This window comes from Pinus tabuliformis, chromosome 1_1 (genome assembly GCF_031772625.1).
Source record: "Pinus tabuliformis cultivar Carrire ecotype Pingquan chromosome 1_1, CPIR1, whole genome shotgun sequence".
Taxonomy (NCBI): Eukaryota; Viridiplantae; Streptophyta; class Pinopsida; order Pinales; family Pinaceae; genus Pinus; species Pinus tabuliformis.
Genome location: NC_142297.1, coordinates 431811077 through 431823979, shown reverse-complemented (window position 1 = coordinate 431823979; position 12903 = coordinate 431811077). Strand labels below are relative to the sequence as shown.

The following is a 12903-nucleotide window of genomic DNA, read 5'->3' as shown; positions in this document are numbered from 1 at the left end:
ATTTTCTCTCCTTGAAAACAAAAGCACGAAAAAGCTTTTATCACTCAAACTACAAAGGGGCTAGGCAAAGTATTGAAAATCAATAATGTCGGCATATGGGAAGTAGGCCACAGAAAATCATCAATCTCCACATCTGGGAAGGAGGTCATTGAAAATCACCAATCTCCACATTAATATTCGACACAAATGTTCGCCATAAGTTTGTATCAGTCCTCCAATTTATTTTGAGAGGTTTTTTATCTCTTTATTTATAAAAATTCAGTAAGTAGTTGTTTACAATCATCCGCGTATATATATATATATAGACACACGTTAGTACTTAATGCTTTACAACCAAATATTTGTTGCTAACCATTTTACTTTTGTAACCTGAAAATAGATAAAATAACTCAATGATCCATCAATTTTTTTTAAATGTTCATATGTTTCAACAACCAAACATCATTTTTAAATATTCATATGTTTCAACAGCCAAACATATTTTCCATCGATGGAAACATCTTACGTGAGCAAGAGAGAAAATCATTATTATATTTCATATATAACTAAGACCTGGAAGAAGAAATTTTTTTTTCAGAAGAAAAAGCTGTATAGTATTTGTATTATATTCAAAACAGACCTGTATATACATAATAGGGAGATTATAACTACAGGGAAGAAAATTTATCACTATCGAAGGGGCATAATCACATATAATACGAATGATCTGATCCATTATCACCCAGATCTCGTACCTCTGTCAATTTTTAAATTCTTGAAAGATCAATAGATTTCTTCAGAGCTTGCAATAGGCTCCGCATAATCATCGGTTCACCAGGGGGTGTTTCATTTTTCAACTTACCATTCCGCAGAGCACGAAACACGGGACTGGAACCTTCCTCGGCAGGAAAAATGAGACAGTCGATGTACACAAGGTCTTCTACCTTCCCTTCCTTTATTTCGATAAATCCAAGTCTTATTCCTCCCTTCACCCTGTCAACCTGCACATCATACATTATTCAGTCTGTCATCATCTCATACAAATGTTCATCTAAATGCAAATGGCAATGGCAATGGTTAACTTAATATTGTTTTATAATTGAACATATCATTTCCTGCTTTAGTTTTCAGCTTCTGGTTTTAGTTTTTGTGAGATTAACTTTGATTGGGTAAATGAGCCATTACGTGAACGGTGAAGGTTAACACCAGTAAGATCGGTAGTTTTTGAGCTCATGGTTTTAGGAACATGTGATTTTGTCCGTGGATTTGATGGGTAGTTTTTGAGCTCATGGTTTTAGGAGCATGTGATTTTGTTCCTGTGGATTTTCATGTAACAAAGTCTTTAAAAAGACTTAGGATACTCCATGAGACCTGCAAGTCAGTAGTGAAAGCTTACTTTGCCGGCTTAGTTAAATTTGCTCAAAGAAAAAAGATATCTTTGACTGATTTTTGGTGTGTCAAGAATGTGTTCTGATTTATGTATTTGGTTATTATTACTATAATCTTGCTTATTCGTAACAATTTTCGACTCTTTTCTGGCACACTTCAATAGAGCAAAGCTTGTCCCCAAAATCCTTCTGATAGCTAAGGGACCTTGTAGAAAGTAATGGCTATTTAGTGGAGCAAATTTAAAGGTCTAACAAGATGGTGGTAAAGTGGATAACAAGCTTATGCGACTTCGGCCAAATTATTGCACTTTTCCACCCTACCGGCATGCTGAAAACAAGATAGTTAGGACTGCTTTGCATTGGCTCCTAGAGCTGTAAATTGGGAACAAAATATATATGTATACTTGTCAACGTGGAAAAATCTAAATCTAGATTCTGAAGGTGGATTGCGAGGTAGTACAGAATCTGTTTAATTTAGTCAAAGTTGAGTCAAATTTATAACAGATCTCAAGTGTAATTTGTAATTTTGTTGAATGGTTGAAAATAACATAATGCGTTATGTGGCATTAATTTTAATTAGAACATTGGTATTCACTTTTATTAGAATATTGGTGAGTTTAATTGGAATGGTTGTGATATGAAGTATTACGTAAAGTATCAGATCTAAAGTTCAAATCCCAGTGATTAGACTATAAGTCATTTGTGGGGGTGCTTATGGTTCACCTTAGGGTTAACTGGTTGGGGGATTGCAACAATTTCATTAGATTTTGTCAAAAGCACCAAGCCCTCTACATACCTTGATGTTAGTGGCATTGATTGTTGAACTCCTCTGATGACCCTACTAAAATTGTACTCATCACTCAAAATCTTGACTTAACATGCTAAGTTTTTTCTATCTTATTTTAAGGCTTAGAGTGTTATATTGACAATGAAGATCCCAATAAAATCAATGATTTTGATGATATGTAGGGTATTTGTTGTAGCATAATTTTTTTTGGATGTTAGAGGCCATCTAGGGCTTGTTTGTTGATGTATTTTTGTTTCAGAGATGGATTTCACTTAATGCTATTTTGGTTATGTGCACCTTTCCATGCTATATAAATGAGAACTTTTGCTTATTTGTGATTCACACTTGAATATTTATGTTTTTCTTTAAAATTTAAATATTTTATATATTTTTGGTTGATAGGTTTTTTAGTCCAGTTTTTCACTAGTTTTGGTCGATTTTTTTTACCATTTCCTGTCTGATTCAGACTAGTAGATGATTCAGTTCTGACAACATTGATGTGTAATGAGGACCTTTTGTCCACTAATGTAATAGGGATTCAGAAGACAGGCAGATGCCTAGTTAATTTAATAAACAATTAAAATCCAAAATAATTTGGTTTTCTCATCAAAGCCTAGAAACTTGAGCCCAATCTTTTACCTTCATGCTATAGACTTAGGAGTGATTTGGAAAGCCCCTATAGAACCAATGAAAGCATGTTTTCGCTGGTCCTTAGTCAATAATAGTGTGGCCTTAGGTCACTGTATGTCCCACTCTACACAGGGAATTATGTCCCACTCTACACAGGGAATTGGACACCTTGCTGTATATGCTAATAAGAGACAAGCAAGTTGATAACTATCAACTATTTGTTGAGCAGGAGGAGATCAAAAGGATCGAGGAGATCAAAAGGATCCTTCAGGACATAGGATACAATTTGGATGATTTAGACTCTAGGATGACCCAAGTGGAATGTTGTGTGGCTTTTAACTCAGACTATGGCTCACAACCTCCTACTCCCACTGTCATCATCGCACCGACAAAAGATATTCCTCAAGGCAACGTCAATGAAGTTTCTCCAGTTATCAATGAAGTTTCTCCACTTATTGTTTGTTCTAGATTAAATATCACTGCTCTTAATCTATTTTGGTCTATATTTTAGTTCTTTTCCGTTACTCAACAGTTATAGTTACTTAAACACTTAAACTTTCATTATTTACTGGACTATAAATGTTCATGGTTTTGTTTCTGTTGTCAAGTCCCTAATATCCTGGTATTTTGAAAAGACCACCTTGTGTTATGCTGCTATGCATATCCATTTTGGTTAGATGCGGACTACTCGAAACAAATAATACGGAGTGGTATTACCTTGCACGAAGTCCACACAAATTTTTCGCAATTTCATTATTATATAAAGTTGGTTTTCTTATAATATTAATTTTATCTTCTAGCTTAAAAAAAATTCATTATATGTCCCATCTGGGTGTGATTGTCCTTGCGCTTTTTGTGCGGCTTAGATAGTGAATGACATATTTTGCTTATTAAAAAAACGCCAAGATGTTTAGAGGTAGGTTGAGTTACTGTATGGCCATTTACCCTTTCTCCGATAACCTGGATATCTGACCTCTTACCATCCATGGAATACCATATTTACCAAAGCACGACAGAATGTGAATTGAAATGATAATTTTCTCAATAGCATTATCTTTTGCTTATCCATCAGGTAGTTTAGATTTTCCTTGGACCAACAATATATTATGGCAATGAAAAATATGTGCTTGCAAATTCAGTTCAAAGAAAAGAATGTCAGAATCGAGCTTCAACCACCTCAAACAGTTGCCTTTACATTTGAATATTGTGCACTACCCTAAAAGCAGGGAGCGCAATGGAGGCAGGATGACACAACCAGCCTAACAACTCTCGATCCCCCTAGAGTCACAGCTGTTCCACCCTGAAATATTCCCATACTAAGCCACCTACCCCCACCTTCGTCTTAATTTCTTCTTCTACCAAATTCCTGCCACACAGGAATTCTTACGCCCACAATTTATCGGGCTTCGAAGGTGTCATGGTTCAATGGCTTGTGGGGAACAGAAACAATGCAGAGATGTTAGCGAGGGTGAGTGCGGGGATTTGGGGTTCGAAACCCCAACAGTATTTCATGAACAGCGGCAGATAGCGAGGTTTGAAAGCGGGTGGTCAATCAACCATGGAGGTATCCCTGTGAAATTGACGGCCTACATACACCACGGGGGATGGCCGCGAGGACTTATGCCCGTGTTCTTTATCTACAGTGGAGGTTCCGATGGTTGGATCTAACGGCAATCGTCCACCGCGGAGCTCCCTTTGGCAGGGGAGGTATGGAAAGGGTAGGTGAAGGAAAACCCCAAACTTCAACTCGCTTTTCGTTATGGTGCCCAATTCCGGCCATTCTTAACAACAAGTCACCCAGCACCCATTATTGGGTGATGGGCTTAGTAACAAGTCACTAAGCACCCATTATTGGGTTGGTGATGGGTTTAGTGGGTTATGTGCTTAGGCACGGTCCTATGTTGTCTAATGATAAACGGTTGTCTAATAATAAATGGGATAAACTCCAATGTCTCAGGCTGAACGTCCCGTATTTCGTCCACCACTCTATTATGAAAATAATTGCTAAACTCTGATTTCGTTCAAACCGATCCGGAAATCCTCCAACACAACTCGAACCCCAAATTCAACGAGGATTAACTCCTCTGGCCAAACCCCAAATATTTACGAAGCGCACTTCAAAGTTTGCACGGACCTCTTGCTGGCCGAACTCCCCTCCAAGCTTTGATTGGATTCTCTGAACCTTCGAGGCTCTGGCCTCTGTAAATACCATGCAGAGCTCGTTATTAGTTATCACACATTCTAGCAGAGACACACACATAGTCCAGTTACATCAAATATATACACAAGTTCTAGCAAGGAATTGAACGCACAGGAGACATATAGGAAAACCTCAATGCAATCTATTACTCAAATAGTGTATTTACACAGAACTACAGAGTCTTCCCTCTCGAGCTGCTTGAGCTCTTGTGCTCTGCCTCGATCCTTCTTCCTCAGAGCTACTTGATCTCTGCTCCTATGCTGATCAAGCTCTACTTCTAAGTTGTTTAGATGCTCTATCTGTACACACCTATATAGCTTCTTACATTTTAAAAAATATCCTAGCAGAACAAAGACAAATCAGACGTGTGTCCCAACTACTAGAAAACAACTTAGCACCTCACCCTGCAATTTTGTCACACTTATTACGTGCCACATGGGTAAAATGCTAACTCAACAAAACTTCCTAACATCCTAGATTCTCTCTAGACCCTAGACACACTTGTATTTACTATTTACATCAAACTTTCCGACTTTTGGATTTATACACTTTGTATTTGGGAGAATCTCTCTGCTTTTGGGAAAATTTCATGACCCTTTTGGGTCTAGGCAAAACGGTTACCCAGGGAGTTGATTCTCCTGCATCAGACTACCCCGTTAGAAAATATATGACCTCCTAGTCACATGTCTTCAAACTATTCCAATCATCTTGGATCCCAAACCGATCCCAAACCTTATGATGATGTTGTCCACAAGCTTGTTTCAATTGTTCTGCTGCTGCTTTCAACACTCCTGGATCCCATACCTTGATTTGTTGTAGTCTTCTTACTTTGCTGATGCAATCCTTTATAGTTAGCCTGCTCACTACCTCCTTTCTTTGGTGGTTGCCATACTCATAAATCTGCACAAATATCATGACCTGTTCCTTAGTCATTATTGGTTCCATTTTGTCATCATTATGCAAAGGCTGGTTTTCAACCTTTGTCTCTTCTTGTCCTACCAAAACTTCCCGCCCTTTCATATGTTGTCCAAAACTCACTTCAATCATGATTTCGATTGTATTAGTCAAGGGACTTCGGAAAAACACTATTCTCACATACTCTTTCTGCAGGACTTCCACTATACCCATGCACCATCGATTTGGTGTGTCTTTCTTGTCACTTCCTCAAACTGTTACTTCATTTTCAGAAAGCTTCATGCTCGCACCAAGACAGAGTTGTACATCTCCTCTCAAGATACTGATTACAGTATCCTTTAGCCAGCTCAGAGGGCCTTCAAATTCCTGGTTTCTTTTTGAAATTTTCTGGTTTCCCTTCTCTTTATCTTCCCTTCCTTGAATCATTCTTCCTTTAGGCTGCCCTTAGATGAGTTATCTATCTCATCTAATGCTATGTCCTCCTTTCCTTTACAGAGCTGACTTTTGTCTATATCTCCTTCATTGTTTTCTAGCTTCCTGCAACTTTACACAGCCTCCATTTCTTCCTCAATTCTAGAATTGCATTGCTTCGCCCATATTTCTCCCTCAAGTCCTTCATTCTCTTGACTTTCCAAAAGATACTTGTTTTTTGTTAGGGTGCATTCTGGACTACATATGCTAAGCCTTCTTGCTTTCATGGCAGCTTGTACAATCCCCTCTGCATGTATAGTTCCAGAAATACACAATGTGCTTTGATGTTTCCTCCACTGCCACTCAATGGAATAAAGATCTCCATTTTCACCATCTCGGTTTCTGCCTAGACTCGCTAGCCTCATTCTCTATTATCAGCCTTATCTGTTGTTGAACTTTGCACACAATTCAGGAGGCTCTTAATAGTCCTCTCCACTATAATAGCTTCATCTTCATATTCACCTTCTCCAAGGAATGTCCCTTGTTCTGGTTCACAAGAGTGAACTCTTTCTTGCTAATCATGTTCTTCATTTCTCAACTGAGCATTCATCAGGTTCCTCAGCTTCTCCTTCAGATTCCTAGCATACAGTTGCCTAGTAGGCCACTTAATATTTTTCTTAAGATCCTATCCTATTCTCTGGTTTTCATTCTCCATTTTTTGTAGCAGCATACTCACCACACACAGTCTTTCCTTTAAATCAACCATTTCTTTGTCGAACTCTTCATCATTCATCTTTATGTGGCTTCTTTCTGAACCTATCATATGACTATGCTCTGTAATCTCTTTTTCCTTCTCAATGAGCTTCTCCATGCTCATTTTGAGTTGCAAACAAGAGTCCACAAAACACCTCACCAAGCTTCTCCCCTCTGGGCTTTGACCTTTTGGTATCACAAGTTCTCCTCTAGATCCTTTCTTCTTGCCTCTGGGCTTGGCCTTTTGGTATCACAGGTTCTCCTGCTCTAGAACCTCTCAAGCTTCCTCTTCTCCTCTTGGTATTGCACATTGCTCACCTCTCAAGAACTTCGCTTTCTGTCTTGAGGACTTCCTATGTCATGCCCTCAGCTGGAACACTTCTCTATCTCTTTGCAGCTTCTCCGCTACAAGGGTTTTTTGCCACAGTTCTCTTCCCTTCTGTTGCTGCCTACAATCACCAATTTGTTCACTAGGTTAAAATAAAACCATAAGACCCGTTTTACCTGCCAGGCTCCTCGTATTGAGATTTCAACCTCCTATATTCCTTCAAATTCTTTGATTGTCTTCAACTCTGCTTCTTGACTAAATGCTCTGTCCCAATCCTTCTGTATTCTGGTTCCTTCTCCAATCTCTGTCCTGAAATTATAATTCCTTGTTCTGCCTGTACTACTCTGCTCCTCTACCACAACTACCCTTGGTTCTTTGACTCGCTCTCTCATCCCTGAGAAGTCTTTTCAATTTTCTTCACCGGCTGAAATTCTTCCGTAACACATACTTTATATCAAAATCTGTTGTTAAACAAAATGCCACTAATATCAGGGACCTTTTAGCTTCGATAGACATGGATTGATAGTAGATATGGAGATTGAGCCTTTCAATATTTTACTGGAATGAAATATTCACCACTAAAAGTGGGTAAGGAAATGAACGGAGGGCTGATTTAAAAATATGTCCCATTACCTAAAGGTTTCAAGAGATATCTGAGCCACAACTGAACGCATGCAGGGCATAATAACAGCCAGTTAACCCTCAGAATGACGATTTGCGAACCGTTCCTCTAGCCATCTTGGAGAATGAATTCCTGCCCGCCACCAGAGGGAACTAGTCTCAACTGTAAATATCCCTATTTTATAGGACACAATACCCAAAAATGATGATGAACACCCCAACCTTCAAGAGTTTAAACACGGCGGAGGCGTATTTGCTTTCTGTTTTAATATCGGCAGTAGGATAGTGGATACTAAATGCTCTACAGAGCTTCAGAACTATACTTTGTGATGTGTTTCCATAGTATTATTAGACATGAACAGCCTGGATAATTTAGGGAGTAGTCTAATAATTGTTGCCTTTCCTGTCTATATCTGGTGATATAAATTCTGGTAAGATCGTAAATTTTAGTTGTTTAAAGGTGTTTTAAATGAATAAATAAATTTAACACCCTAAAAAAATCTCTAGAATACACCATTTACCATATTTACTACCCATTCTTGAATAAGCAAATAGATGGAATAAAAAATGAAGATACTAACAACACAGTGGATGTAAAGAAAGAAACTGACCTTTAGTGGAACCGGGAGAGGTATATTGGCACTTTGAGTAAGACTATTTCCCCACTGCCATACAACAAGAAATCCAGTACAGTATATGATCAGCATGATCTTTCTTTGCATTTAATATCTTATTTGAGGGATACGTCAAATTATAACTATCATTCTAATCCAGTATATTGATCAGCATGATCTTTCTTTCTATTTATAATCTTTTTGAGAGACACATCAAATTATAACTATCATTCTTTCTTTGCTCTGAAAAAACAAAGAGGAAGTCAGAAATTTTGAGATGCTATGAAAATTCAGATATGTAAGCATCCTGACAAACCTCTTGATGGAGTTCCTTGTGCACAAAATTCAAAACAAGATATTTAGATGTTATGTTTTCCAGTTAACAATATACACTTCATTTCACAGTAAAGTAATTAATATCTGGGATATATATCATCTAATCTTAGATTACTTTAAATCTAATAATATATAATTCAATTTATATGATATTAATTCAACTTATAAAATATTAGGTACTATACCATGGACTGCATATAATCTTTGATGATCTAACTTCAAAAAATTTGTAGATCAGACCAGGTGAGGCCTGCCCATCTTAATCCAAGTATTCTTAGGCAAAGATCCTTGTCCCTTTTCTTTGAGAATAAGATGGTGTTAGTAATAGTCAGTTCGTTAGGGTTGTGAGTGAGTAGGCTTAGTTAGGAGAATGCGAGCCCTTTGTATGTGAGAATCAGTTAGTTATGTTGTCTCTTGATGATCCAATGGTTGAATGAACCAATGAACCCGTAATCACACTTTTCAAAATTGGGAAATTTTTTTTACATGAATATCTTACGATCACTATTACTCTGCTGTCATTGGCAATCAGACAATGAACTAGCACATCCTTATTGCAACAGTTAAGCAGGAACACAGATGGCTGTCATGGAATGTTTTGACTTCCATTATCCGATGTTTCAAGAAAATCCATTTCATTGTCCTCCTATGCATTGAATCCATTGCTTCATTACAGAAGACCCCTTTATCTTATATTAATATTCTTTTTATAATTATTTAACTGAAAATGGCAAGATTAATTTGTCCCCGAACAGGATTTACTGCAGAACCTATTGCATCCCTCTGTTAATGTTGGATGACACATAACAGTATGGGAGGATGTGTCTCTTGAGCTTAATTAGCTTAATGTTAATGTTAAATGACAACTGATACCATGGGAGGATGTGTCTCTTGGGCTTAATGTTAAATGACACTTAACACTATAAGATGTCATACAAAATGACACCTGACAATATGATGTCTTCTGGTTTAAGACCTGATTTTGACATTTAATAGACATGGAACACAATCGTAGTCAGTTAACTTTGCTCCAAACCTATTAGATGACCAGAATCTGCAAGATGTTCCAAACCCATTAAATATCCAGAATCTACGATTGTAAATGTATTCAGTCGAAGAACCCAGTCCGAAAACACACTGATTATTGCAATCGAGTCTATGCTTACTCTTAATCCAAATAATAAGGTTGAAAAGCTCGATAAATTGTCATGGTGGATATCAAAGTCATCGAAAATTAAGACTTCAGTCAGCAAGCCACATACAGGCTTAGAATTCAATGTGCAAAATATTTGCCATCGCCCATTTTGGCCATAAACAGTGAGATTTTTGTTTTATACACCTGAAAAAGTGTTTTTTCACTAACAATGTCCACTGAGTTTCCTATAGTATGATAGTGTGAAGATATGTTCCCTATAGTTGGGGTTATTCATATTATACTATTATTTATCCACTGAGTTTCCTATAGTATGATAGTGTGAAGATATGTTTCCTATAGTTGGGGTTATTCATATTATACTATTATTTAATTATCAATATGAAGTTTATTTGAATTTTGTGACGTACTTGGCGCAGTATACAGAAAAGAAGAATTTATTGTCGTCACATTTACAAATATACAATCACAGGAAAATAAAAACAACTTCATTTACACATCCAACATAAAGAAAACAGAGTCAATGGTTTTCTATGTTCTAAATCCCAGGCTTGGTTGTTGGCACCTCACATGATGGAGGCAAGAATTTATTCTAATCACACTTACTAGTATACATTCTAAGGAAAATAAAAACAATTTCAGCTACACATCCAACATAAAGAAAAGAAAGTCAGTAGTGTTCTAAATCCCATGCTGGGTTGTTGGCACCTTACACTTACTAATATACAATCTAAGAAAAATAAAAACAACTTCAACTACACATCCAACATAAAGAAAATAACGTCAATAGTTTTCTACATCCCATGCTTGGTTGTTGGAACCTCACATCGTTGCCTTTTGGAACAATGCCCATAACTCTCACCATTCAGCTTTGTTTCCCAAATGGAATAAAAAACATAGTGATTCTGCAACAATCTGATTCTATAGCAAAATTTATCAAAATGTTGAAAATGTAAATTAACGCACAGGAAAGCAAATAACAAAATGAAAACGATTAACTTGCAGTAACGTCAATAGTTTTCTAAATCCCATGCTTGGTTGTTGGAACCTCACATCGTTGCCTTTTGGAACAATGCCCATGACTCTCACCATTCAGCTTTGTTTCCCAAATGGAATAAAAAGCATGGTGATTCTGCAACAATCTGATTCTATAGCAAAATTTATAAAAATGTTGAAAATGTAAATTAACGCACAGGACAGCAAATAACAAAATGAAACAATTAACTTGCAATAACATAAATTAACTCACAATTATATAAAGAGATTGAAAGCAAAGTGCCTCATCTCAAATGGGTCCCCTCAAGACTCGACCTGTGTAGAGGCACTCTGAAATCATCAAAGTAGAATTGTTACCACAGACCGCGAATAAAATTCAGAAATGAACCCAGGAAATATAGCGCGAGTAGGTTATATTAAAAGAGCCTATTTTGCATACACCTATATCAGTGTTTCGAATAATAATCAATGCCCCATCTGTGCTGAGGCCTATTCATTGGGTGCCCTTAGTGCTACCCTCGTAGCCCGTTTAGGAGATTCCCATCAACCAAACTCTCACCAGCAAGGCTACATCAATGAGGCTGGTTTTTCTTCACATTTGGGTTTAATTGGAAGGGACATGATTTGTGTGATGTAATTACGTTTAAAGTGTAAGGGTAACTTTTCAAGCACTTATTAAGTTATAAATTATTGATATATTGAAGGGACATATTTTGTCTCATGTAATTGAGCTATAAATTATTAATATATCTAACTTATTTGCAAATCCTTTAAATTTTAATGTTATTAGAAAAAATTGATTCTGAACTAATTTATCTGACTTATCTAACTAATGCACCCTGTTTTAAAATAAAATGATAAATACAAATACAGTCAATGTATGTAATTTATTTAATGGCCCCAAGTGATAGCCTAATCCATCAAGACAGGGCCTCGCCAGATGAGAGGTCATAGGATCAATTCCCCAAAGCTCTTGGGGTTAGGTCTTGTAGAAATCCTCAATACTAAAATCAAAAGATCTTTTTAAATATTTTGGAATTTAAAACAGCCAATTATATAAAATTCAAATTCGCTTGACCCCTGCAACTAGTTATTAAAAGACATGACGAAAATAGCTACACCCAAAAACTTACTTGAAACAGAAAACCCTCTACTCTTTTGACATTCACATTGGAGGGCAGCTTCATTGTTCCCAGAGAAATAGGTTCTCCAAAATCCCCTGTTTCAACTATACCGCCTCCAAAATCGGTAGCATTCACAGTCCATATTGATTTATCATGGATTGGGCTTAGAAATCTATTGCCAGGAAAATGGTTGAGATTGACAAAGCCGCCAAAATTGGGTGTGAATTCAGCTCTGTTAAGCGAGCCTGCGGAACACATTGGGCCACGGGAAGAACAGGGAGGAATCGAAAAAACAGAATTCACATGAACCCCACATAGATTAGTGCATTTCAAGCCAATGCCCGAGGCCATTAGAGCAGCAGAAACTTTCTCGGAGACTAAATTTTTTTAGTGAGTAATATTTCAGCATCAAATAGATAATGGAAGGTGGGCATGTTTTGTTTGGAGAAGATCGCTCAGAAAATAGAGTCCACAGGATTGGCTACCGCTGTGGATATCGTCTTTCCTTTTAATTTAGAGTTGGTGTGAAAAGTTGGGATTTCTTTTAATAAATTTGGGTAAATGTTGTAGTTTCAGACACTTTTGGATATTGTGTAATTTTAGAATGGGAAGGATGTTATGTGAGTTTTAAATTATTTGTTTAGAATATGTATAATTGGTTTAATTAT

General features: G+C 37.0%; 1 protein-coding gene across 1 annotated transcript; it reads right to left on the bottom strand.

Annotated features, from left to right (window-relative positions):
- Nucleotides 1–587: 587 nt before the first annotated feature.
- LOC149213561 (uncharacterized) lies at nt 588–12640 on the bottom strand. Its single transcript, XM_089392046.1, has 3 exons — nt 12245–12640; nt 8624–8677; nt 588–980 (listed from the first exon to the last, which is right to left on the bottom strand). Exons 1-3 carry the CDS (start codon nt 12584–12586, stop codon nt 747–749), a joined length of 630 nt encoding a protein of 209 aa, XP_089248172.1. The 5' UTR covers nt 12587–12640; the 3' UTR covers nt 588–746.
- Nucleotides 12641–12903: the final 263 nt, after the last annotated feature.